Source organism: Brienomyrus brachyistius, chromosome 6, assembly GCF_023856365.1.
Source record: "Brienomyrus brachyistius isolate T26 chromosome 6, BBRACH_0.4, whole genome shotgun sequence".
In the NCBI taxonomy this organism is placed as follows: domain Eukaryota; kingdom Metazoa; phylum Chordata; class Actinopteri; order Osteoglossiformes; family Mormyridae; genus Brienomyrus; species Brienomyrus brachyistius.
This window is the reverse complement of record NC_064538.1, coordinates 19855664-19883373: the sequence shown is the minus strand read 5'-3', so window position 1 is coordinate 19883373 and position 27710 is coordinate 19855664. Positions and strand designations below refer to the sequence as shown.

General features: G+C 42.2%; 1 protein-coding gene across 2 annotated transcripts in view; it reads left to right on the top strand.

Annotated features, from left to right (window-relative positions):
• Positions 1-27710, top strand: part of dnah12 (dynein, axonemal, heavy chain 12) — a 43508-nt gene that overhangs the window by 1840 nt on the left and 13958 nt on the right. The window contains exons 3-56 of one of the 2 annotated variants that reach the window (XM_049018238.1): positions 292-379; positions 495-521; positions 727-916; positions 1340-1409; positions 1551-1709; positions 2128-2323; positions 2688-2876; positions 2965-3118; positions 3318-3409; positions 3515-3693; positions 3772-3907; positions 4006-4131; positions 4719-4853; positions 5136-5329; positions 5456-5696; positions 5858-6043; positions 6673-6873; positions 7852-8046; positions 9211-9332; positions 9648-9930; positions 10416-10535; positions 10952-11108; positions 12001-12173; positions 12281-12433; positions 13123-13362; positions 13455-13700; positions 13793-13912; positions 14338-14447; positions 14548-14731; positions 14857-14997; positions 15213-15296; positions 15608-15796; positions 15881-16000; positions 16495-16683; positions 16784-16935; positions 17251-17389; positions 17467-17633; positions 18101-18356; positions 18473-18769; positions 19717-19895; positions 21327-21519; positions 21596-21757; positions 21845-22039; positions 22242-22375; positions 22773-22935; positions 23198-23278; positions 23734-23910; positions 24455-24586; positions 24789-24878; positions 25104-25244; positions 26102-26343; positions 26745-26892; positions 27182-27327; positions 27475-27689. In XM_049018238.1, coding sequence (XP_048874195.1) covers positions 292-379; positions 495-521; positions 727-916; positions 1340-1409; positions 1551-1709; positions 2128-2323; positions 2688-2876; positions 2965-3118; positions 3318-3409; positions 3515-3693; positions 3772-3907; positions 4006-4131; positions 4719-4853; positions 5136-5329; positions 5456-5696; positions 5858-6043; positions 6673-6873; positions 7852-8046; positions 9211-9332; positions 9648-9930; positions 10416-10535; positions 10952-11108; positions 12001-12173; positions 12281-12433; positions 13123-13362; positions 13455-13700; positions 13793-13912; positions 14338-14447; positions 14548-14731; positions 14857-14997; positions 15213-15296; positions 15608-15796; positions 15881-16000; positions 16495-16683; positions 16784-16935; positions 17251-17389; positions 17467-17633; positions 18101-18356; positions 18473-18769; positions 19717-19895; positions 21327-21519; positions 21596-21757; positions 21845-22039; positions 22242-22375; positions 22773-22935; positions 23198-23278; positions 23734-23910; positions 24455-24586; positions 24789-24878; positions 25104-25244; positions 26102-26343; positions 26745-26892; positions 27182-27327; positions 27475-27689 — 8798 coding nt within the window. Of the gene's footprint in view, positions 1-291; positions 380-494; positions 522-726; positions 917-1339; positions 1410-1550; positions 1710-2127; positions 2324-2687; positions 2877-2964; positions 3119-3317; positions 3410-3514; positions 3694-3771; positions 3908-4005; positions 4132-4718; positions 4854-5135; positions 5330-5455; positions 5697-5857; positions 6044-6672; positions 6874-7851; positions 8047-9210; positions 9333-9647; positions 9931-10415; positions 10536-10951; positions 11109-12000; positions 12174-12280; positions 12434-13122; positions 13363-13454; positions 13701-13792; positions 13913-14337; positions 14448-14547; positions 14732-14856; positions 14998-15212; positions 15297-15607; positions 15797-15880; positions 16001-16494; positions 16684-16783; positions 16936-17250; positions 17390-17466; positions 17634-18100; positions 18357-18472; positions 18773-19716; positions 19896-21326; positions 21520-21595; positions 21758-21844; positions 22040-22241; positions 22376-22772; positions 22936-23197; positions 23279-23733; positions 23911-24454; positions 24587-24788; positions 24879-25103; positions 25245-26101; positions 26344-26744; positions 26893-27181; positions 27328-27474; positions 27690-27710 lie in introns of both variants that reach the window. The other variant, XM_049018237.1, reaches the window with a different exon arrangement.

Below are 27710 nucleotides of genomic sequence, written 5' to 3'. Positions count from 1 at the left end.
TAATCCTATCCAAATATACAAAGATTTATATATAGATTTTTCTCAGGGGTGGTCAGTTTTATCTGCATTGGGCCAATGTGTATGCAGGTTTTTGGGATAACCTTTAGGTCAGCTGTTCAAACCCACGTGTGAGGACTCTTCAGCCAATCGGTCCTTTAATTAGTAACCTAATTATGGAGTTGCAGCGAAAATCTGCATACACACCGGCCCTTTGCTGATAGGATTGCCCACCCCTGGTTTATATACTTTAGTTGTTACACTTTTCACAAGTGTGGTTTGTTTCTCCTGTAGGGTGTCCAATGCAATTCAAGCTTATCAGCAATCACAAGGCTCAACGCTCCCTCTTCAGTCAACACCAGAGCCAGAACTACCTAGTACTGTAAGTCAATTAATTAACTGGTAATGGTCTGGACTGGGCCATGATCATTTCTAAATGCTTTAGCATGGTATGCCAATAAAAACATCACAGATGTGTTTTTTTAATTATGTTTTAGATGTGCAGTGAAAACAGGAAACGAAGAGTGAGTATGCAGCCAATCACTGTTTTCTATTTTTAGCTTATTAACATTTTTGAGATGTTACAATAAAAATGAAAAGAAATGTGCATTGCTTTTACATAGCAAGATTCATTATACTGTATGGATTAGTAAATTAAGGCCTGGTTGATTTGGGTAAGTTGATATTATTTTTCCTCAAACCCTTATGCGGTTCTGATTTGCTCCGCAGATGAACTTCCTGTTTCTGAAGCGTTGTGTGGAGAGCAGGCCCAACTTGCCCATTCAGCAGCAGTGGCTGGACGCCATGCTGACTCGCGTGCCGCCACAACTGCGGCAGAGTCCTCCAAGCGTGCAGCTTCTCGACGAGCTGTGCAAGGAAGTCAGCGAAGACTATCTGACGTGCATGGTCAAGCACACAGGTCTGCCTCCAGTAGTCCATGAGCCACTCTGTCTCGCATTACACTTTCTTTTTGCTGTGAAGATGGTCAGTTATAGTGTTCAGGAGCATCCATTGTTTGTATAGTATGATGTTAATGTATGGGCACAACCAGTGTTTGAATTGTGTCTTGGGAGGTGGGGGCGTGGTCTTAGCGACGTTAAAAGTAGTCCACTGGTGTTGACACGGAGTCTTTTAAGGAGGTCTTTTTAAGGGGATTCCCACCCTCAGCTGCATATTTTTAAACAGATCCCCCTCAATTCTAACACGGGGCAAGTTGGAGCATGAAAACTTGCATTTATTAATTTGAATGAAATCTATCTCTTTTTAGTAACGTGCTAATTTGCATGGGACTTTGTAGTCAGATTGCTTCTGACAGGGCTTTCATTCTGCATGCCCCTTCCAGTGAACACAGTCCTCCAGAAACAAGAGAGCAAGGAGACAGACGTACCTTCTGAGAAGGAAAACTCGACGCAGTCAGTATTCGCCAATAACCAAAAAGCTGAACATCAAACTGCACAAACCATCCTATGCAATCTGTGCTGTACATGTGGTGCAACACAGACAAAATGCAATTTGTTTTGTATCCTCATATTTTTGCTTATTATGTTTTACAGATTTCTGGATTTTTCCACACCTTGGCATGATAGCTTTTTGAAGCATCGCAAGGAGATTAAAGCGAATTTGCACATCCTCCACCCAGTTATGAGGACAATCTTAGATACTTGCTACAAGACATTTTCTCAGGTGCTCTTGGTGGACCTTTCTGACTGCAGGTAAAGTAAGAATTTTGATTTTAGGACTATTGCTGCTACTGAGCAAATAGGCACAAGATAAAACTAGAATATAGTAATCGTGAGATAAATCTGTGTTTAGATCACTAATTTGTCACAGGTAGCAGTATAGTACGGAGATCCAAGTAGTTTGGATTCAAGGACATGCCAAGGATATGACTTACTGGAAGATAGTCAACCAAATTTTGCCATTTTTTTGTATGAAAGATTTATTGACAATAAGAATTTTTATAAAGTCCATAATCAGAGATATTAAAATTCTGGTAATATAATTATTTTTTCTTTCCACAGAAGACGGTACCTTTGTAATTGATGGTTTGTAAAGGCAGAAGACTAAATAAGATTAAATAAACATAAAGAGAGTTTTGAGTTGCTTGTGTTGTTTGTGCGTTGTGTGCAGGTCCACGGGACCAGTAGACTGCAAGAGCCTGAAGAACAAGGTCATTTTGGAGTGTGAGCGGACTGAGGAGAAGATCATGAACACCTGGTTTCAAAAAGTCATCCATTTACTGACAAGTACGGACAAGCTGCAGGGCATCAAAATGAAAAAGCTGGACTCTTTCTACAATGCTGCCACTACATTAATCTCCAATCAGGTGAGATGATTCATTCCTTAATATCGCTTTGTCATTCGCGTGATGGTCTTTCACTGCTCAAATCATTATACACATTTTTTAGCTTTATTACTGTAGCTATATGTAATTAAAACATTGGCAAGATGTTATTCAGCAAAAATATTCAGGTCGCACGTTATATTGGTCTGCAATGAACAGTTGATTCAAAATTTTCATCTGCTGTTCAAATTGTTGTTATTAATGTGAGTCTTAATGTTATCCATGTCTGTGGAGTGTTAATCAGCTATAAGGGCTTTTGTTGATCAGTGAATGGCAGTAGTATAGTATAGTATAGTATATAGTATAATTTGATCCTGTGGTAAAAGATGTTACTTGGTTTCTACAGTTGAAGATCCTGTTGCAAAGGAACGTAGAGGAATATGTCAGCCTCTTCCATCCATCCAGGTCTCACCAACTGCTACTGTTCCACATGGATCTAACATTTGATGATGAGAAAATGGAGTTCTACCCTAGTTTTCAGGACCTTGAGGATACCGTGTTGGAGATCATGAACCGAATTACTGGCAGCATGCAAGTGAGGAAATGCTGGTGAACTTAACGATGGGCAGTATACCACTTTAAACAACTTGCTTCAAAATTATCTCAATTTTCTCTGTGTGTAGAAAGTCCAAACTGTGCAGTCTTGGCTAGCGGACAACCATACTTCAGTTGTTGATGGTAGGTTAGCAGATCATGTTCTGACATGGGCTGAGACAACTCTGAGGAGTGCTGTGCGGAAGAACTTAGAAGAACCATATAAACACTTCCAGAACTATGGTGAATCTCCCTTTCATCCTTTCATTATGTACTATGATAAACCATTCATGACTGAATGCAACTTTGCTTAAGCCATTCCTATATTACCATAGTGGTATCTAAGCCTGTTGATGTTACACTTTGTTTAGCTATAAGATTTGAAAATCTATTCAAGTTAAAGCTGGTTTTCTTTTTTTTATATATATATATATATATATAGAAGAAAGCTATGACTGGCTGGTCAGTGGGGCGGCTCAGATGAAAGTGGAAAAATTCATGGAAGTAAACCATACGTTTGAGGAGTACCTTGAGGTTAGAAAGTGCACCCATTTTAAATTAACCCATTAAAACATGTGGTTTCAAGTATTATAAAAAGGGTAAAATTAGAATAGAATATACTGTATTTGTATGTTTCAGTTGGCGGAAGAGTTCCGACTACTGTCCCGAGAGATTGTCAGCTTACCTGTGGTGGCCCATTTCGCCATGGTCCACCTGGACTGTGAAGAGCTGAAGCAGGGCCTGGCTAGGAAAGCAAGAGGCTTTGCACAGGCCTTGCTGGAGAAACTTGTTACGATTCATCGTCAGGAGAGCCAGCAGTAAGTAGATTTGACCAGGCAGACGCTGGTCTCAGCTTACAGGGATTTTTCCATAAAGAATTTTTTTCACATCTGCAGAATTTGCAAGGAATTTGAAACGATCAAAGAAAAAGCTCTCAAGGTTCCAGAGACAACTGAGGACATGATTGAGTTGATTGCCTATATTGAGCACACCAAGACCAAAGGGATAGGAGAGCTTAACAGCAAAATACGTGTGAGCAAACCAACTTGCAAAGAATGATGGACTAGTAATAAACATTTTCCTCAGTTTTGACCAGTGAAGGTTAAAAATCAATTCTTTTCTTATTGCAGGAGACACAACGTCGACTGAACTCACTACTGGATATTTACATATTTGACACTGAGGATCTCACGTTAAACTCCACAGTACTGATGTGGCAAAAGAATATAATTCCAGTTTTTGATCTCAATGATGAGGTATTGTATAATGATGACTGTATGCACAAAAAATAGTTATTTGTTGAATATAGGGGCCTGGAAAATGGATGGATGTATGGATGGATGGATATGGCTTAATACACAGATTTAGACAGTAAAAACATTTAGACATTAATACACATTAACAATAAATAATCAATAACAATAAACAGTAACAGTGCAAAGAATATCATGGAAATGATCGCAAGGAATTCCATAGTATCAGCTAATAATTACAGGTCACACCGGTATAATAAGGGTACAAGTCATATACTCAAGTAAGTAAGTATATGATTACATGGTATTCAACTAATTTGGTGGCATATCAATTAATGCATGAAGTACCTAAGAATGAACATTATTTAACTGATGGCCTAGTAAGTGTTAAGTAATGACATAAAGCCACAGTGACCTCATCCTTAGTCCATGGTGCGTAGCAGTAATTCATGATACACCTTGCATTATTTCATGCATTAAGTCATCATTTGTTAAGCATTACTTGAGTATATGATTTGTGCCCTTATTCAAAAGCGTTACTGGATTACATGCACAGTGGCAAATGCACAGTGAACGAATGAATTTTGCAGGTCATGGAAAAGGCTAAGAGAAAGGGTGAGCAGGAGTTGGTGGGTCGGAGGGAAAAGCTCATGCTGGACCTGGAGAAGCTCGGCCGCAGGATGGAGGAGATTAGCGAGTGGTCTGAGCTGGACATGATGCAACAGGTATATCCCAGGGTGCCTTCTCTCCATTCTATGTTAGTTAACAATGTAATATAAGTGAAATATGTGTGTGTATGTGTGTGTACATACATAAGTAAGTATATGATTACATTTAATCCAGCTAATTTGGTAGCAAATGTTTTCCTTGTCACGTCATGCTTGTTCCTTTCACATTTGTAAGGACAATTTGTTAACCCTTCATGTATCATTTGCATAAGTTGCACATTTGTGGGATCTTGCTCCTGTGTGAAATCAAGTGGCCTGAATTTTTCACTACTGTCACAGTACGTGAATGATGTGAGAACCATGCAGAAACGGCTCCAAGACGCAGAGGAATTCATCGTCTTTATCAATAAAGAGGAAGCACTCTACAAGTGGGACCAGACAGTGTATCCAGAGGTGGAGCACATTAAAGAAAGCCTTGAGTCTTACCAAAAGCTCTTTAGTCTAGTGTTGAAGTGGCAGAAGACAGAGAAAAGGTGTGTTGGTGCAGAAGTTTTGCCTGGTCATTCTTTTGTGGACCTTAAACACAAATACTTTTATAGATCTGTAATATTAGACTCACACTGAATCATTCACGTGCATTGTACTTCCTGTGTGTTCAGGTGGATGGATGGGTCCTTTTTAGACTTGAATGGAGAGACGATGGAGACAGAAGTGGACGATTTCTTCCGGGAGATCTACAAGATGTTCAAGTTCTTTCAGCAGAAGTACAAAAAAGCCGAGCAGGAAAGGGAGAAGGTGACTGGAGGTAAAAAGCAGACTGGAGAGGCTAATGAGAGCGAGCGGGATCAGCCCATCACCCTCCTGTGTTCTTCTGTCATAGAGCAGATCAAGGAGTTCAAGGTACACTTGGAATATATTTCAGATTTTTTTCCCCCTAAGCTTGTGAGATATGTATAACAATTATATCAATATCTCTTCAATAAGGTTTTTCAATATTTGTTAATATTATGTTTACACTAAAACAAAGTGCTGACATCGTTGGTTCTTTTTTTTATTGACAGGAGAATATTCCCACAGTAGCCATCCTCTGCAACCCAGGAATCAGGGCTCGGCATTGGGAGCAGATGTCAGAAATTGCTGGTTTTGATCTGAAGCCTGATTCTGGAACCACTCTAAGAAAGGTGCTGAGGCTGAGCCTCACATCCGTCTTGGACAAATTTGAGTCCATCAGCGCTGCTGCCAGTAAGGTAAAAATATGGACGATGATCACACATCAATCATGCACATGCATTATGGGAAACTGTTGCAGGCGTCAATCAGTGAGCCACAGATATAGCCACAGTCAATAATTAGCAGGGTCAAAGCTGAAAATTGTCAGTCGAATTAAGCCATTGTAAAAACCATAAATCATGATGCCTTCATAGCAACCCTCTTACTGTTGCCCTGTTTTCTACAATAGTTTAGTCAGATTACAGTAGATTAAAAATTGGTGAGTCATAGCATAGCATCACAGGTTGCAGCCTTGCAGTCTCTGGCAGGCGTTTCAGAATAAAGCAAACATAAGCTAATACCTGTAGGACCTTAGGATTAGTAGAAAAGTACAACCACGGATACATGTGTATGTTTTGAATGATGTCTGAAGTAGCTTTCATTGATATATTAATGAGTTTCATGTTTTTTTCCCAATAACCCTTTTCTCTAATACAACATTCAGTATTTTGTCTGGTCACAGACATGACTATTAACACTGATTTAAATCCATGCCAAATTTAGTGTGTAATTGAGAGGCTTAGTTGCATATAGTCAAGCTTAACACCATTGTTGGCTCAAGCATCCTCAAGTCCTGATTGTTCTCCTCCATCCCCATGTTGTATAGGAGTATTCCCTGGAGAAAGCTATGCATACCATGGTGGAGGCATGGGACACCGTCTCATTCAACCACCACCCATACAGGGAGTCTGGTGTGTCCATCCTCACAGCAGTGGATGAGATACAGACCACACTCGATGACCAGATTGTCAAGACTCAGACTATGCGGGGCTCACCGTTCATTAAGCCCTTTGAGAAGGAGATTAAGGCAAGATGACTTGTGTTATAATTCAAATCAAACCACTTTATTTGACACATCACTGGACAGTTAGTCATTAGTACAGATGAGTGAAAGACTTGAGTGCTGGTTCACAACAGCAGCGACAAAGTAGTGTAGATTATTCTGAACAAAGGCAGCTTTTCACAGTAATTCAGTAGTCAGCAGGTACCTAAAACAGCTGTTATTTAGAACCGGTGTTTGATAAAAGGAGATCTGGGGGTCTAAAATCTGCATTTATAGATGACACAGTAACACTTTATTTTACGGGGCACAAATAATATAGCATTATACTATTACTTACGTATTAATTAGTCACAAACTAAGTCTTAGTTACATACTGATCTCATGTTAATTAATCATTAATGAATTGTAACACGGGGGCGGCATGGTGGTGCAGTGGTTAGCACTGTTGCCTCACACCTCTGGGACCCAGGTTTGAGTCTCCGCCTGGGTCACATGCGTGTGGAGTTTGCATGTTCTCCCCATGTCGTCGGGGGGTTTCCTCCGGGTACTCCGGTTTCCCCCCACAGTCCAAAGATATGCTGAGGCTAATTGGACTTGCCCATAGGAGTGCATGTGTGAGTGAATGGTGTGTGAGTGTGCCCATTGCTTCCGGGATAGGCTCCGGACTCCCCACAACCCAGTAGGATAAGCGGTTTGGAAAATGGATGGATGGATGGAATTGTAACACGTTTTATATCTGTTAATTCTGTAAACCTTTGCAAACTGCTGAAGGAACTACTGAAGGAACAAGTAATGAACAACACAAGTGAAACACTGATCTTATGTTTGTTCATCATTATTGAATTGTGATGCATCTTTTATCTCAAGTAGCAACTATATTTATTGATAATTTGTGCTTCAGCAGTAACTGAGTTATTACTAAGTATTTTTGCCCCGTCAAGTAAAAAATTGTTTGCTTGTTGGCAAATGTATTCTGCTACAAGTGTGGCTGTTCTGGTTCAGGCATGGGAGGAGCGACTGGTTCATATCCAGGAGACCATCGACGAGTGGCTGAAGGTGCAAGTACAATGGCTCTACCTGGAACCAATCTTCTCCTCCGAAGACATCATGCAGCAGATGCCTGAGGAAGGACGTTTGTTTCAGACTGTGGATAAGCACTGGAGGGATGTCATGAGGCACTGTGTGAAGGATCCTAAGGTACTGTGATGAACGGCAGGGTCTTTGGGGAATCCCATCTTACTTTCTAATAGTCCTGCATTGAATGCCTGGTCACAGGGTACTGACTGTGATCTTAAATCAAGCTAAATTGTGGTTTCCCATCATACAGGGACCCTGAATTATCATAAAAACACCTTTAGATGCTGGAAAAAAAGCATAACCTTTCTAACCTTAACCCTAGCTTCAGATGGCTAACCCTGAATTAGGGACTTAGGGTGACACAAAAGGTTGTTGGAAATAAAAACAGGTTTGGATGTCCAAAAAGCCATACATTTTCTAATCCTAACCCTATCTTCAGTTAGCTTACCCTAATTTGAGGACTGTGTTTGTAGGGAAGTATGAAAAATGCTATTAAATATCCTTGAACACTCAAATCTACGGAGGCTTGGTAAAAAGATATCATGAATAGGAAATTATGCTTATAGGAAAGTATTGGGTTGCAGGAGTGTATTGTGGACATCAGAACTATGACTTTAATGTTCGTTAAAAGCTGCCTGTCTTCTGTCTTATTGCAAAAACACTACAGATGACATGTATCTGAGGAATTTTCTATTTTTTATATCTTAATCTTATATCTTAAATCTGAATGTTATTCTTTGTCTTCAAATTACGGAAGGATGTTGTATGCTTCTGACATGTTATCAGGTTAATGCGTTCATTATATCTTTTTATTGTTTGGAAGACCAATCAGTAGGGATGTAACGATATACTCAGCCCAGGAGACAAGATAAGGCACGATAATGGGTTCACGAGAATGAGACAAGACGATTTTTGAACTCAAATGACAGGCTTCTCTCCTATTTGACTTCTCAATTGAACATAAAATAGAATATTAATAAAACAATATAAATAACAAACATAAAACTTTTTTAAATGTTTTCTTCACCGGTGCAGTGAATTTAAGTAAATAGCTATGATGGTGCTGAAAATGGCACCAACATGCTTACAGCACCTGATTTGCAGGGCCTTCGCGAGACCGCTTTCCACTCCGACGAGAAATGTCGTCATGTTGTAATATCGCGAGATCTTACTCATTACACCCCTACCAATCAGTGTAAATGCTACATGTTCATTCTGCTGTGTTCTTCATAACTTGTTGTATCATGGTATTTTTTCATATCTGTATTTTCACATTGGATGTAGATCCTATCAGCCACCGCATTCCCGGGTCTGCTGGAGAAACTGCAAGATTCTAACAGTCTTCTGGATAAGATAATGAAGGGCCTTAATGCATACCTTGAGAAGAAAAGACTCTTCTTTCCTAGGTAGGGACAAAATAATAAAATTTAATGATGGTTTCATTACCATTATCATTCTATATTGCTATGTAACTTACGCTGCTAGTTAATAATTCAGTTATTACTTCATTAACACTCAAGCATTCATCTAACTCATCGAGAAAACCTGATACATTACCCAATCAGCAGCCAAGTAATTTATATACTGGTTTCAGCAGGAATCACCACAAACCTTTTCGTATAATAGACATTTACCCTACATGCAAATAATACCCAACTATCCTTTTCAATGCCACGGATGTCTTGGCTGCTCTCTTTATCTCTTATTTGTCTTTGTTCTAGGTTTTTCTTTCTATCCAATGATGAGATGCTGGAGATCTTGTCAGAGACCAAGGACCCCACGCGTGTGCAGCCACACTTGAAGAAGTGCTTCGAGGGCATCGCCAAGCTGGACTTCCTGCCGAACCTGGACATCCAGGGCATGTATAGCAGCGAAGGGGAGCGCGTGGGGCTCATTCAGCTCGTCTCCACCTCAGAAGCACGGGGGGCGGTGGAGAGATGGCTGGTGCAGGTGGAAGATGTCATGCTGCGTAGCGTTCGAGATGTGGTGTCCCGCTCCAGAGAGGTGAGGTCCATCATCTTCTCTGAAGGATGGGGCCACAAGGGTGGGGACACAGGGGCACTGTCCCCAGCAGAAAGCCAATTGGCTCTGCGAGTGACCCTTCCCCTGTCACTCACCAAAGCAAGAAATGTCATTGGCTAATGATAAAGTTGGCTCTTCCATATGAATTATGGACCCTGGTAGGCTCTCCACCTTGAAAAATCCTCGAATCGCCCCTGTTTTCTGTTTTTCGTTTAGCTAAATGCTACAGTTTCTAGGTGCGTGTATCCCACTGACGCAATTCTAACCTAATATTGTTGTGGGCTCTAGAACAATGTAAGTTACATGTTGCAACTTCTCTTATGTTCATTCATATCTAAATTTCTGACAATAATTGCTTTCATTAAAATGATAGCCCTTCATACTATCCATATTAGATATTATGCTTGCTCCTTTATTGCTCCCCTAGTTGTTACCACTGGTAATGCATTACTGATCTATACCTGTAGGTTTACCCTCAGAGCAAACGCAGCAACTGGGTCAGGGAGTGGCCCGGACAGGTGGTCCTCTGCACTTCACAGATATTTTGGACTGCTGAGGTTCATGAAGCCATCAGGAATGGGCCTGAGGTAGCTTTCACAATTAAATTTTATTAGTAATAGAAAATTCTCTGATGGACCCTACCTTGTCTAGCCACTGCACTCTTGAAGTAGATCAGGATTATAGTAATACTGAGTGGTTGGTTACTCATTCTTATTTTGCTCTGTTTCATCCTGTCTTGCAGTGCACTACTGTTTGTCCTGCACTGTCTTGTCCTGCACTGCAATGTCTGTCCCCTCCCCCGATGCACCTGTACCCTACCTTGCGACTGAAGCATAAAAAATTTGACTGTTTTCCTCAGAACACATGTGGCAATGGTGATTGTTAATAACATTTGTACTGGACTTATTTCTGATCATCTCGGACGGGTATTTAAACTGCACGTAAAAGCCGTACATGAAGAACCCAGAGCCTGGAGTTTATCATTAACTGCTCTCCACCGTAGGGCCTGAAGCTCTACTGCCAGCAGCTGCAGAACCAACTAAATGACATCGTGGAGCTGGTCAGGGGAACACTGCCAAAGCAGACTCGCATCACGCTGGGGGCCTTGGTCACCATCGACGTGCATGCCCGGGATGTGGTCACCGAGATGATCGACAAGGGTATCCAAAATTTCCAAAATTACTTACTGAGCACAAACAGTACCAGTCAAAAGTTTGGACACGCCAAGCTGCCTACGCCAAGCCTGAACACCTGGCCTAAAGACAGTAGAGATGGTTTTGGACCAGAGAGTGATGGAAAAGCAGCCAATGAGTGCTCGGCCTATATGTGGGACCTCCTTCATCAGCTAGAAAAGCATCCCAGGAGGCCACCTCATGAAACTGGCATAGAGGAGACAGTAGGGACAGCCAGTACCTGGAGCAATTGAGGTTAAGGGTCCAATGGTGGCATCACTCTGCCAACCCCACACAGAAGCTCCCTTAACAAATCATTTTTTTCGGTTAATATTTTTTTAGTCAGTGTACTGTTCCATATATATATAATAATAATAATAGTCGATACTTTATTGATCCCCATTGGGAAATTGTCTATACGCCTCCCTCAACTTGCTCTTTTTCATCGAGTAAGTTGTCTGCAAAGGGCTGCCATAGTTTTGATGTCTGAAAGTACAAATAGACCTTTCTAAGGGTAGGCGTGTCCAAACTTTTGACTGTCGGTCATGTTAAAATTTGTTTGCAGTATGTCTACTGCACTACATGTACCATCCTTGCACTTTGTCTGTTTTGCACTGCATGTATATGTCATCTATACTTTATGTACCTCACTGTCCTATACAACAGAATTTCCCCCTGGATAGATAAATATTTATCTAATCTAATTTAAAGATCAGAATAAATGCAATTCAGAATGCATTCTAATTAGTTTTATTGCTCTGATGTACCCTCTGTAAAAAAAAAGTCACTAGCTTATTCTTAGGCAATTGTGAATGGATGAACTCACACTAACAGGTATGGGTATTCGTGTGTTGTCCTGTGACTTGTCCACACCTTCAAGGTGTCTCCCAGGAAACAGACTTCCAGTGGCTGGCTCAGCTCAGATACTACTGGGATCAGGACAACGTGCGCGTGCGCATCATCAACTGCGACGTCAAGTATGCATATGAGTACCTCGGCAATTCTCCGAGGCTCGTCATCACCCCTCTGACGGATCGGTGCTACCGCACGCTGGTAAGCTACGGGAGCGTGGCTAAATGGGGAACGGGCTGCGAGAAGAACCGCCTGAGCTTGTTTGGCAAGATGCAGAGCTGTAACACCACGCTGCCTATCCTTGGCAGATTGGGGCCCTTTATCTGAGCCTGGGTGGGGCTCCTGAGGGCCCCGCTGGGACAGGTAAGACGGAAACGTCGAAGGACCTGGCCAAGGCGCTGGCGGTACAGTGCGTCGTGTTCAACTGCTCAGATGGGCTGGACTACCTGGCCATGGGAAAGGTAATTAATGAAGTGATTTATATGGGAAAGAACAGTACTAATTCCAGTTCTGGACATTTCATCTTCTGCGGTCTGGTTGCTGGAATCATACAACATTCCACAATTTCCTCCTGGGATCAATGACGTTGGTCTTAATCTTAATCTTAACATTTGCACCATTTAAATGTTTATATTTCCATCAGCACAGACCCCTGACAATCTGTTTGCACATTATAATTGCACATTGCGTTGTATATTACGTACTTTATGTATAGATGTATCTGCCTGTGTCAACTTCCTGAATAGCTTGAATGCTACTTGAATGCTGTATGTATTACATACCTTGCATTTACTCCTCTTTGTATCTTGCGTCTTGTGGCTTTTCTCTGCGTTATGCCCTTATTGTTAGCTGTCTAGTGTCTCCAGCGATAGCAAGCTGCGGCAGCACACTCTTTCAGCATTCGTGTGGCCGTAGAGATTCTGATTCTGATTGTGAAATGCCCAAAGCACTTGTACGAACACATTGCGAGTGTGACAGTCTTTCAGGAAATAAAATAAACCACAGTCACAGACAGAAAAAATCTCACGGCAAAGTACGGTTAAATTAAGACATGCAGAAAGGTGATGCGATACCCCCTGTCTTAGTGAAGAACCTCAGCTTGAGTGTCAGAATCAGATTCTAATAATACGTGTTTTTTTTTCTCTCCAAGTTTTTCAAAGGACTGGCCTCCTCTGGTGCTTGGGCCTGTTTTGACGAATTCAACCGCATCGAGCTGGAGGTCCTGTCTGTGGTGGCCCAGCAAATCCTCTGCATCCAGAGGGCCATCCAGATGAAGCTCGAGTACTTTGACTTTGAAGGCACCGAGCTGCGTCTTAACCCCAACTGCTTTGTGGTCATCACCATGAACCCAGGCTACGCGGGCCGATCTGAGCTCCCCGATAACCTCAAGGTGCCTTTTGCTTTGGTTATCGTTTCTGTTCCTTCATCATCTTTTATGTTTTTTTGCTTGTGAAAATGTATATATACATTTCCGGTCACCAGGTATTGTTCAGAACGGTGGCGATGATGGTTCCCAACTATGCCCTGATAGCGGAGATCTCCCTCTACTCCTACGGTTTCCTCAATGCGAAGCCACTGTCAGTAAAGATTGTGATGACCTACCGCTTGTGCTCGGAGCAGCTGTCCTCCCAATTTCACTACGACTACGGCATGCGAGCGGTCAAGGCAGTGCTGGTGGCTGCCGGCAATCTCAAACTGAAGTTTCCAGATGAAAACGAGGATATTCTGGTGAACATTAAAAGATTTTTGGCAGATGGGATTTTTCTTTCTTGCCATAAGCAGTCGGTGCCCAAGATTCCTGATTGTATTTGTTTTTTCAGATTCTTCGCTCCATCAAAGATGTAAATGAGCCCAAGTTCCTGTCTCACGACATTCCTCTCTTTAACGGGATCACAAGTGATCTGTTCCCGGGAACGTCCTTGCCTGCCGCTGACTATAAGGTCCTTAGGATTGAACTGAATTTGCACTGCCATTTTGATATATCTGTTGTACTAGACTGTGAAATGGACAGCATACCCAGGGACAGATTAACATAGTCAGAGGCCCCAGGGCTATTTCAGTTGTCAAAGGCCCCTATTCTATATTCTTCTATGGTGTAATTGTTGACATGCCAGCGAAGGTAAAAGTTGCTGAATATCATAATGCACAGATTGGATAAGAGAAAGAAGGGGCCTCCCATAGGAAAGAAATTTATTACAGTATATTTCAGTTCAATTTTATTGCAATTGCTTAGTTGAGGTCCCTTTTTAGTGGAGGCCCCTGGGCTTCAGCCTGGGTAAACCCATACATGAAAGTGCCCCTGATCATACCACATGTCCTACTATTCTCCTTAATCGCTTCCCATATTTTTGTGGTTTATTTGCAGCTCTTTCTGGAGTGTGCACACGATTGCTGCAAGACTCGTAATCTTCAGCCAGAACAGGTCTTCCTAGCCAAGATGATCCAATCTTATGAAATGATGATTGTTCGACATGGGTGGGTCTTATAAATGTCATGCACTGGAACATGTTGACAAATATCAGCTGGGGTTTAATACATATTTACATGCTCAGTACTGAGAGAAACATGCTTTTAGGTTCATGCTTGTAGGAGAGCCCTTTGCGGGTAAAACCAGGGTGTTACATGTCCTGGCCGACACCCTGACCCTGATGAACGAGAGAGGATATAATGAAGAAGTGAAGGTTCAGTACCGCACAGTCAACCCAAAATCCATCACAATGGGCCAGCTCTTTGGTCAGTTTGATCCAGTGTCCCATGAGGTGAATATCAGCATATTTTTTCTCTCCTTCTACAGTGCTCCTCTCTTTGTCCCTCTCCCCCATTCTTTTAAATCCATTGTTCCCTTCTGTTTAAAGTAAGTTTGTCATTTTTGTCTGTTTCACAGTGGATGGATGGGGTTGTAGCCAACACCTTCAGGGAATTTGCCTCCGCAGACAACACAGAGCGCAAGTGGGTGGTGTTCGACGGTCCCATTGACACCCTGTGGATCGAGAGCATGAACACAGTGCTTGACGACAACAAAAAGGCAAGGAATCGCAACTCGTCTGAATTGACAGAAGACATTTAAATTCGAATGAAAAGGTGGAAGAGTTCTGCACATTGCCTGTCAGATTCCTGTTTGTTTTTTCCTGCTGTCTGCATTGGCATTGGTAATCGTCAGGAATGTTTCATAAAATTGTATGAGAAACAGGCCAACACATAATTTTGAACCCTTCTACTAAATATTTCCTTCTTTGCCAGCTGTGTCTCATGAGTGGAGAGATCATCCAGATGTCCAATCAGATGAGCCTCATTTTTGAAGCCATGGACTTATCCCAGGCCTCAGTATGTGTCCACATTGCTCACACTGTCCTTCAGCAGCTACTGTATAATCCTACAAATAACATTTTTTAATACACATTTTCAGCATTACTAGATTAAATTATCCGATCATATTAAACTACTGCTGTAGTTTACTCACGCCTACACTAACCTTCTGGACAATATTTAAGCATTTAAATATTTAACAAAATGAACTACTTTTGTTGCTTTATCTTTTCTAATTTGTTTTCAAGAATTATTTCAAGAATCATTTAAATTAAAGAAAAAAACCTCTCTAAACTGTTAATAACCAGAAATACATTTTCTCCTTCCAGCCAGCGACTGTGAGTCGCTGCGGAATGATCTATATGGAGCCCTCTCAGTTGGGCTGGGTGCCGTTAGTGCGATCTTGGCTGAACACCCTGCCGGAACGTCTTCGAGCTCCTGAGAGCACTACCCTGTTGATGGAGCTCTTCCACTGGCTTGTCCCTCCTTCCCTCAGGGTGCTTCGTAAACATTGCAGGGTGGGCGCCGTCTTCCGTAATCAAACCCGACACAAACAAAGCTCGGCAGATGTCTAGCTTTCTCACAGCTTTGGTTCCCTCTAGGAGGTGGCCCCCACAAGCAACAGTAATGTGGTGGTCTCCTTAACCCGGTACATCATGATGCTCCTAACGGAACCGGTGAAGGAACAGCCTGAGAACAAGAACCTAAGCACATGGATTATGGTAAAAATGTCAATACCAGTGCAAATACAGAAAGGTGTCACACCAGAATACATATTACAACAGTCTGCAAAACAGATCTTAAATGTAAAAAAAGCTGTAATCCTATTATAAGGCAAATCAACTTCTCTAGGGGCCCTAGGTTGACATGGACACTTCAGCTAAAAGAAGAATGAGAGTGATTTAAAAATAATGTAACATAATTCAACGGTTAATCGGGGAAGGTGCTAGGCTACTAGCCCTAAAATCTGCAGAGCGGTGGGGCTGCTGGCGGATCGATCAGCCAGGATTCATTCTGTTGGACGGGGGCCCCTGATGTTTGCCGGGGTCCGTGGTTATACCCTAGGATACTGTATGCATTGATCTGCCCCTGCCTATTGTCATTGTTATTTGTGTGTAAATATTTCACCCCTGGAGGGAAAGATATTAGATAGGTCCTGCTTCATCTAGAAGTTGAGTTTCGGGACAGAGATAAACCCACCATGCTGCTTCCACAGGCAGCCTTTGGCTTCTCCCTGGTGTGGTCTGTGGGTGGCAGCTGTGATACAGACAGTCGTCTCAAGTTCGATAGTTTCCTGAGGGACATCATTTCTGGGCGACTGAAGGAGCACCCGGTCCCCGCTGCTGTTGGCCGATGGGACTGCGCCTTTGATGACAAGGGTCTGGTGTACGACTACTCCTATGAGGTACTCCTGTGAGACAATCCCATGAGAAATAACCGTGGTGACATCGCTTCAAGTCTAAGGGTGCCAGTTTTACTTTCCTGAAATCCTTTCTGCCCATTAGTTTAAAGGTAAAGGTCGTTGGGTTCATTGGAATGAGGAAATAAAGAACATGAATCTTGGAGACACAAACAACAAGGTGCAGGATATCATTGTTCCCACCATCGACACGGTCCGGTATACCTACCTGATTGACCTCTGCATTCAGCATGGCATGTAAGTATGTAGCACAATAAGGACTGTGGCAGGTTTGCTTGCAGCAAGGATAATGAGCTGAAATCTTATCCTGAAGGTTTGTTTTTGTGATACATATCATAGCATTCAGTTTATTGTATGTGTTTCCGACAGTGCAGTCAGCCTAGTTTTATTTTGTGAAAATGTAATGTTTTGGCAAACTGGCAACCTCACTATTTATATTCCTGTTAAAGTGTTCCAGTCAGTTATCTCTAGCCAGTTCCTTTGCCCTGCAAGAGTTTTCAGTTTCACTGCATTCTGGACATGCAGAATCTTTTTTTTTTTAATGTTTTGAAGGCCACTTCTGTTTGTGGGTCCCACTGGCACTGGAAAGTCAGTATATGTGAAGGAGAAACTCATGAACAATCTGGACAAGGACACCTATTTGCCTTTCTTCATCAATTTCTCAGCCCGGACAAGTGCCAACCAGTGTCAGGTAAAGAAGGAAGGTCATTATTACTGGAGTCCTAACAGAGACCCCCATTTTGATCTGATTAATTTGTACTTTCTTAGAGCATCATAATGTGCAGACTGGATAAGCGAAGGAAGGGGGTATATGGACCACCCATGGGGAAGAAATGTATTATATTTGTGGATGATATGAACATGCCGGCGTTGGAACAATTTGGGGCACAGCCTCCTCTGGAACTACTGCGCCAGTTCTTGGACCATGGAAACTGGTAAACTCTGAACATCTTTCACTTATAAAAATAACATGCCGTCACTGCGAATATATATTCATTTTCAGTGGCCACTATTAGGTACATCGTGTACTGGATGGTATCCTACAGAACAGCCTGAATCGTTTGAGATATGGATTCAACAGGGTGGCAGAAACTTTCCTTGTGGAGTTTAGTCTATGACACGACATTTTTGCATTTGTTTCTTTCTTGTTGACTTTCTCTTGCTATTTCCCTCTGACTACTCACCTTAACAAGGTGCTTTCAGCAACAGGACTTTCTAAAGCTTTGCCAAACAGTAACTCAGCCTCTTCATGGTACAGAAACTCAACTTTTTTTTTAACAGTGATTAACTGTGTGACACTGTAGCACTGTATCACACACAAGTCATTATTTGATATTTTAGAAACTGCTCTTAGTAAGTTACTCTCTTGAAAGATTGTTAAATTCATAAATAAATGTTGCAGGTATGACTTGAAGGATACAACCAAGATTGCTCTGGTAGAGTTGTATCTAATCTCTGCAATGGGACCCCCTGGTGGTGGGAGGAATGCAGTCACACCACGGTTTTTGCGCCATTTCAACATATGCGCCATCAATGCCTTCAGTGATGACACCATGGTCCGCATTTTCTCCAACATTGTGGCTTTTTACATGCGCAATAATAACTTTCCACCCGAATACTTCACTGTGGGCAAGCAAATTGTGACTGCTACCATGGAGGTCAGTCTTATTTAGCGTACATGGTACCATGTTGGTCATTCACACATCACTCAAATAACTGGAGTCATTACACATTCTGCAATTTGATGTTTTGCAATAATCTTCTCATATCCCAGGTGTATAAGAGAGCAACGGAAAACCTGCTGCCCACCCCAGCCAAGTCCCACTACACCTTCAACCTACGGGATTTTGCCCGCGTGGTGCAGGGCTGCCTGCTCCTCGGGAAGGAGTCCCTGAACAGCAAGCGCACCATGATCCGCCTCTTTGTGCACGAGGTTTTCCGTGTCTTCTATGATCGGCTGGTGGACGATAAGGATAGAGAATGGCTGTACCAGCTCATTATCAATATAGTGAAGGAACACTTCCAGGAGAATTTTGACTCTGTGTTTGAAGACCTCAGACATGACAATAGGGTGGTAAATGTTGAAATAATGTATTTTCCTATTTGTTTGTGGAAAGTTTAGGTCCAGACCAAGATATTGTTTGAACCAACCAGTTGAGTATAAAGAATCACATTCACTGAGTACTCAACCAGTCGGTTGAAACAAATTCTTGGACTTTATTGGTACTTTTTGACCCTAAACTTTCCACCTTTGATTGCATTTTACTGGGCTGGACTGATGTAATTCGTGACGCATTTAATATGTTTGTCAATTTAGATATTACTTATTGGCAAGATTGTGCTATGTGCAGTACTGTGTAAAAGTCTTAGGCAGGCAAAGAAAATGTTTGAAACTGTTTATCTAGGTAGTAATTATATATTTGCTCAGAACAAAAACAAAATCAATTTAACATTAGAGCATTTGAAAATGCGGAGTAACAATAAAAATAAACAGTTTCTTCCAAATAGTTACTGACATTTTGTTAGATGGCTAGATGAAAACCAGATCAGTTCCCAAACCTCTCCTTAGGCCATTCCATGCATTCCTTAAATTTCACCACCAGCTCAAATAATTAATTTAATTAGTTAAATAACGTGATTAAGTATTGATTAGCCAAACATGGCACTACAGTGCTCAGGCCAACACATAAATTGGTATGTTGGATGGTTACTGGAGGTTTTGAAATGACTAAGCTGTCACACTTTCACAGACATAGTATCACAGTTTCACACCCACATGAAGATCATTTAAAAATAATTTAATTTGACTGCCTAAGATTTTCACAGTGTTGTGTATTTCTTAGTGGTGGTGATTTGCGTTAACTATTCACACAATAGGAGGTAATGTAAAAGACTGGCAATCATGTCTCTGCTGCAGTACTATGCATCTCAGATTCACTGGATTTGCAGCTGTTTCTGTACTATGGTTTGAAATTCCACAGCCTTCTTACTCTTTTCTGTCTGTGTTTTCGGGCCCAGCTATGTGAGGAGGACATGAAAAGCCTGATGTTTGGAGATTACATGAACGCAGAGCTGGAAGGTGATGAGCGGCTTTATGCCGAGGTTCCCTCCATGGAGCGCTTTAGCCAGGTGGTGGAACTCTGCCTGGACGAGTACAACCAGACGCATAAGAACCGCATGAACCTGGTCATCTTCGGGTAAAGTAATTTATCTTTATTCTCCACCATAGAGGTGGAACAGGGGTAATGCCAGACGTCCCAAATTTTTGCATCTGCTTTAGTACAGTTTACGGAAATAATTGTTTGCCAGTTTTCCTAACAAATAATGATAGCTATCAATGCTAGTGCTAAACTTAGCTCCCTTTTGCAATTAATGTAAACTACTGTTTGCAATGGAAAAATCATTATTGTAAATGGTGCAGTGAGACAAGCTAAACTTTGTGTGGTCTGGTTTGGAACTCCAGGTCATACATTGTCATTATTGTTATTTGTTTTTAACAAATTATGTATTTTGTTTTTTTTCCACCAAAAGTATTTCACTACTATTTTTTTTCTTCTAAAAGTTTTTTGCCTACTATTTCGTTGACTTGACTGGACATCTGTGCTGCATGGATCAGCAAACAAATGCAGACTAAACAACAAAGGCCATTTCATCAGTGCAATTTCGCGTCAGTAACTTAGCTTAGGATTCTGGAAGTGGCTCCAGCTGAAGTTTAATTATTCAGCGTAATGATACATACAGCTGACGATCTGCTGCCTGACAGGGCTACACACAGTGTGATGTCATCTGTTATTGTTATAAAATGAAGAAAAAATAGTAATGGAACAACTTTTGAAGAAAGTTTCCATTTGATTTGTATAGCGCATTTTCACAACATTGCATTGTTTCAAAGCATTTGACATTATGCCTGCCTGAAGCCCCCAGGGAGCATGCCAGAGGCAATAGATGCAGGGAAAAACTCATAGTAAAAACCTTGGAAGGAACCAGACTCATAGGGGGCGCCCAACGTCCTTGAGCCTCCTGAGTTATACCTTCGAATTTGTTAAGTCCAGGTATAAATGCAGAATCACTGTCAGGAGGGCAGGCTGGAGGACAGGCAGGCCGGAAGGATGTCACAGGTAGTAGCAGCGTTGCAGGCAGCAGGATATCTTGCATTTTTGGGTCTCCAGGCAGCACACTCCAGGAGGGGTTTGGGGGGGGGATGCATTAGCCAAAGTAAAGGAAACTACAGGTAATGAAAACAATTAGGTGAGTACAGTGTGTAAGATAAGGCTATGGCAGTATAAATAGGAGGGAGAGGCAGGCGGGAACGGAGGCATGGGGAGTCCCTGAAACATCAGCACTCCAATTCCACGAGGGGGTGTGAAGCTAGAGTGACATTTGGTGAAAAAATAATAATAGCTCATGGCCTTTCTGGACTCCTGTAGTGTGAGATGTGCGTTTTATCTTTTTTTTATTTGATGGCTCTGTCATTGTGTCTCTCTGTCACAACGACTTTGACTATGAAATGATCGAAAGACGTCTGAAGAGGCTGAACATGCGAAGCCCATCTAGAAACAAAAAATGACATGTACCATTAGAACAAAGGATCAGCAGGTAGACAGCCCTATGCTGTGTTTGCCTTTCAGGTACGTCCTAGAGCACCTTTCTCGGATCAGTCGTGTTCTGAAGCAGGCTGGGGGCAATGCCCTCCTGGTGGGAGTAGGTGGTAGCGGTCGGCAGTCCCTCACACGCCTGGCCACCTCCATGGCTAAGATGGTACTCTTTCAACCTGAAATCTCCAAGAGCTATGGCATGAACGAGTGGAGAGAAGACCTCAAGGTACACGAGACTAACAGAAATACATCACAAATGCTGAATTACTGATCATGACTGACTGCTGGTGTTTTCTGTCAAGCGTCTGTTGAAGAGTGCTGGGGTGAAGGGACAAAAGACTGTGTTCCTGCTCACCGATGCTCAGATCAAGGAGGAAGCCTTCCTGGAAGATGTTGATAGTTTACTGAACACGGGCGAGGTGCCCAACCTTTTTGCTGTGGATGAGAAACAGGAGATCATGGAGGTGAACCTTCTTCATCTGCGTTGTATGTAATAGTCCCTTTCACTCGTATCCATGTCTCTTGAGACTCCCAGCCTTTTCCCGTTTCAGGCAGTGCTACCCATCGCCCAGGCAGGGAACAAGAACGCCGAGTTCAGCCCTCTCGCGCTCTTCGCCTACTTTGTAACACGCTGCCGAGAGAACCTCCATATCGTAGTGGCCTTCAGTCCCATCGGAGATGCCTTCCGCAACCGCCTGCGCCAGTTCCCCTCACTCATCAACTGCTGCACCATTAATTGGTTCCAGGTGAGTGAAGGATAAGGACAAGGTTTTCACTATATAATAATCCCTAATTAAAGTGTAATTTGTATCACTACTCCGCTGCTTCGGTGGCTAATAAAACAGACACCACATTAGCATTTTAGTTCTTTATTGGAGAAGATTTGAATTTTCATCTCATTTAATTTTATTGGTTATATACAATGTGTTGTTTTCCTGCAATTTCCAGCCCTGGCCAGAGGAGGCACTAGAGAAGGTTGCCAACAAGTTTCTTGAGACACTGGAAATGAGTGACCATGAGCGTAAAGAGGTCATGACAATCTGCAAGACTTTCCACACATCCACGACTGAGCTCTCTCACAGGTACGTAACACAGATCTTCTGCAGGCTTGTATACAGGGGCGTCATAATGCAAAGGCTGACCCACACTGAGGCTCTCAGGTCTCTGCTAGAAAAGAGCCTCAATTAACCTTGTTTTATAAAATTTTCAAACCTCCTCCCCCAGTTGACTACTTTTACCTTCCACCCCCCTATTGACAACCACAGCACTGTAGAAAAGAGTCGGGGGTCTCTACATTTACTCAAATAGCCTAGGGGCCTATTTAGGTGTCTCTGGTTTTGCAATTTTACCATTGCAGTAAAATTCTATTGAATGAAATCCATTGCAAGAATCACATGGAATTGAAGCAACGTCAACATACATTTTATTACGGCTTTCTCATTCAGTGTTTGACTGGTGTTGTTTTACTCTGCCGCCCAGGTTTATGTCTGAGCTGGGCCGGCACAATTACGTGACTCCCACATCCTACCTGGAGCTCATTGTAGCTTTCCGCCAGCTCCTCACTCAAAAGCGAGATACTGTATTGAAAGCTAAGCAGAGATACACCAATGGGCTTGATCAACTAGCTTTTGCTGAGACTCAGGTATGTGCAATACGCAATAACACCAAGAGGATAATATCTTTTTTTTTTTTTTTAAATAAAGGCTTAATTCTTTTCTTATACTATATTCAATTCTAACTATTATATGTGCATGGTACTCTCTGTCAAAATGAAGACCTTGTGGAAATACGAAGAGATCTGTGTGACGTCTGTGATAGACTCACGTAAAAGATCCTGTGCCATCTGTCCGTCACACCATGGTGCTGAGCTGCTGTCTGATTGGGTAATTTATTGGAATTTACAGGTAGGGGAAATGAAAAAGGAGCTCGTGGACCTGCAGCCTAAACTGGAGACGGCCAAGGTAGAGAATACACACATGATGGAGGTAAGGGAGGGCAAACTGAAATTTCAGAATGTGACACACCTGCCTTGTTTTTGCCGTTCGTTGACAGGTTGCAGTTAGAGAAGTTACAGTTAATGCGATGCTTTCAATGGGATAGTTTGCTATATCAACCACAGAGAAATCATTTATGCTTAAATTAAATGAAAAATATTTCAATAATAAGCTTTATATAAGATATTTATATAATTTTATAAGCTAATATTTTTGGGACATACTCAGCTGAAGGTCTACAGTATTTACACAGGGTACACATGATTGCATTTGCACTTGTGATTTTTATATGATATGAATAACAAGAGGAGGCGCAGAAACCCAGGCACTAAAAAGCACACGGCATGTGATGCTGCAGACACCAAACATTCCTGGTGTTGGATTCTTTCTGGGTCGTTTGACATTGATGAAGTAAACATGGCTATCCCGACCGTGGTGCCCTGCAGGTGATCAAGGTGGAGTCCGTGCAGGTGGAGGCCAAGAGCAAGGTCGTGCGTGTCGATGAGGAGGCTGCCACGCTCAAGGCGAACGAGGCCCAGGCCCTGAAGAACGAGTGCGAGAGTGACCTGGCTGAAGCCATCCCTGCCCTGGAGGCTGCCCTCTCTGCACTCGACACACTCAAGGTGCAGGCTAAGCTGCCCGTACCCGGGTACAGCTCAAGGATGCAATGCATAGATGGGCTCAATGCCCTGCTCTTTAGTAACATGTGCAACAGACCTAAATTTACACGGTGTTGTATTACCCCAGCAAATTTAGGAAAAAAATAGGATTTGTTTAAAAATTTTACAGGAAAAAGACAAAAAACACCACACTCTACTTACTCAGGAGATTGACATCTTTGGTTCAGAGCAATGCAGTGCAATCAAAATAATGAAGATCGGGTCCAAACTCTACTGGCTTGCATTCATTGAATTAGTGATCGTTCTGGCATTAAACCTTCGTCATTGGGTGTCATAAGTTTGTATTGTTTTGGTGACCTCTCTCTGGAGTTCTTATAAAAAGAACCCAAGCCATTAAGGTTCGGACCCGATCTTCATTATTTAAATAATTTATTGACATCCCATCTAGGGCAGTCTCTGCCTATGTATTTATGTATATATAAATTCTGAGATGGAATTGTACTTTTTTCATTGACACTATTTGGTAACCTGTCTTTTACGTGTCCAGCCATCTGATGTGACCATAGTAAGGTCCATGAAGAACCCCCCTTCTGCAGTGAAGCTGGTGATGGCGGCTGTTTGCGTCATGAAAGACATCAAGCCAGAGAAAATCAATGACCCCACAGGATCTGGTGCGAAGGTGAGGCTGGGTTAGGTGGTGCAGGATGCAGGGCTGAGGGTGGAGGGCTGATCGCGATTTGTCTGCAGGTCAGCCTCACATTCAGCTCAAGAAGATGGCGTCAAAATTCTTAAAACTACTGTGCAAACTGTCATAATGCCAAGACAGGGATGGAGCTCTTTAAAATGTACTCATGGTCTGTTTAAATGCCATCTTCCTACAGATTCTGGACTACTGGGGTCCAAGCAAGAAACTACTCGGGGACCTGAATTTCTTGCGGGACTTGAAAGAATATGACAAGGACAACATTCCTGTAAGTCAGCGTGTGTTTTTGTTTAGTTGTCAGCGGTAGGTCTACAAAAAGGTCCTGACAGAGTGAACGTCAAAGAAAGGGATTTGTATAAGGCACATACATGAGTCAGAGATCTGCTTTACCTCTGTGAAATACAAAATCCCACTGTTATCCCTGGTGTACTGCGATTTCTGCAGTGAGATTGTTTCCCTCTTAATATGATCCTTCCTGATCTGTATTCAACAGGCACCTGTCATGCACAAAATCCGCAGCGAGTACATGACCAACCCCGAATTTGACCCTGCAAAAGTAGCCAAAGCCTCCTCTGCAGCAGAAGGCCTGTGCAAGTGGATCGCAGCCATGGAGGTGTACGACAGAGTGGCCAAGGTTACACATCTCATAGTCGGCAGTTTTCTTTGATTTTAGACAAAGTTTAATTGTTTTTGTATTGTTCTAAAATCCCTGTAACCCTGTCCTGGATAAGTAACACAAGAATTACAATGAATGTTCTTTTTTCCATCATTCCGTATAAGTTCATGCATTTGCGTGCCCTGGGATGGACTGGCCTGCCGTTAAGGGTGTTTCCCCACCTAGGATAGGCTCCAGGCTCCCTAGGTCAAATGATGCATTACAAACCAGCTTAAATAATTGGTCGAATGGTAATTCATAATTAGTTCTTTTGTAGGGAAACACATTTAACAAGTTTATTTGATAAGTTAACAAGTTACTTGGATAAAATTATTTATTGCTGTTATGTTGAAGGAGACATGGAAAAATGGCCCAGCCAGAGCCCAGATCTAAATACAAATGAAAGTCTGTGAGGTGACCTGAAGAGGGCAGTGAACAAGAGATGCCCTCACAATCAGACAGATTTGGAACGCTTTTTCAAGGAAGAGTGGGCAAATATTGCCAAGTCGAGATGTGGCATTCTGATAGACTCCTACCCAAAAAGACTGAGTGCTGTTATTAAATCAAAAGGTCCTTCAACAAAGTATTAGTTTACGGGGGTGAATACTTATGCAACCAGCTTATTGTACGTTTTTATTTTTTATGTTTTCACCCTTAACAGATTTGTTTGTTTTTCAATTGGATTGTACAGGTTATAGGTCACATTAAAGGTGGGAAAATTTTGAAATAATTTATTGTGGTCTCATTTTTTTTATGTGACTTTTAACCTGACTTTTTAACAGGGGTGTGTGCACTTTTTAAATCCACTGTATGTATTTCTTGCATGGTCTTCTCAGGTGGTTGCACCCAAGAAGGCTAAGCTAGCTGAAGCCCAGCAATCCTTGGCTACCACCATGGCCCTGCTAGAAGAGAAGCGGGCCGAGCTGAAGGAGGTGGAGGACCGACTGGGGTCCCTTCAGCGCACCTTCGAAGAGAAATGCCAAGAAAAAGCCCAACTGGAGTTTCAGGTGGATCTCTGTGCTCGCAAACTGGAAAGAGCTGAGAAGCTGATTGGAGGTCTTGGAGGAGAAAAAACTAGGTTTGACATTTATTCTTTGCAAACTTTAGTGTCATTTCATGTGATGGAGGGTGTCAATGATGCACGAAGATATGTTTTGTGAGAGGACAGTCCTGGAAACCAATAGCTAATTGGGATTGGGCTGCGGTTCAGGATGCTGTGCCTCTGACTGGAAGGTTGCTGGTTCAAATCCCAGGCTCAGCAGAGTAATTTAACTATTGGGCTCGTGACCAAGGCCATTAACACCCCTCCTCACCCACAATTTCACCCAAGACTGGCTGACCCTACTTTGTCAGAAGTATGTTTGGACAAAAGTGCTTACTAAATAAGTAATTTAATTAAGCATCTACAGTATTGGAATGTGATAAGAAAAAGCCTTCCAGATCTACCCTCCATAGTTCATTATTTGATGTTGCTTATAGATGGTCAAAAGCAGCGGATGATCTGCAGAATGCTTACAACAACCTGACAGGGGACGTGTTGATCTCTGCTGGGGTCATAGCCTACCTGGGGGCCTTCACAGCTGCATTCCGGCTGGACTGCACCAAATCGTGGACTAAGCTCTGCAAGGTATATATATATATTCATCGATACTTAACAGCTTTCTGTTAAGTATTCAGAAGCTTTAAGGAAAAGGGTGAAATAAATTATGCCAAAAACCTGAAGAGAATCTGTGCTAGTGGAAAATTTACTAAACCCAGCTATTACTGTATGACACTGTTCCAAGACTTGTTCTTGTTCTCCGCTGTTTATTAAATACTTGATATTTGAATATTGTGATATGTTTCCTTTATTTTGCCTCAGTATTTGTTCTTTTGAGTTTGGTAGTAACTGTTTGCAATTTTCAAATATTGCTCAGGCAAAGAACATCCCCTGCTCAGATGATTTTTCTTTAAGTAAGTCCTTGGGAGATCCTATCAAAATTAGGGCCTGGAACATTGCAGGCCTGCCTACAGACAACTTCTCCATTGACAATGGAGTCATTGTGGACAACTCTAGGAGATGGTGAGTTATTAATGCCTGCACAGCCAAGACTCATACGCATGTCAAACGTTTTTATGATATTGATTTGCAATCGTTTGACCTGCAAAGTGAACTGTTTTACCCAGCAGCTTCTGCAGGATCTAAAAATTCTCTTGGATCCCTTTATAGGCCATTGATGATTGACCCTCAAGGGCAGGCTAACAAGTGGGTGAAGAACTCAGAGAAGGACAACAACCTCAGTATAATTAAACTGACTGATGCGGATTATATGCGGACTCTGGAGAACTGCCTGCAGTTTGGTACTCCTCTCCTACTGGAGAATGTCGGTGAAGAGCTGGACCCCTCATTAGAACCCCTACTGCTGAAGCAGATCTTCAAGCAAGGTGCAGTGTTGTCCAAAGCTC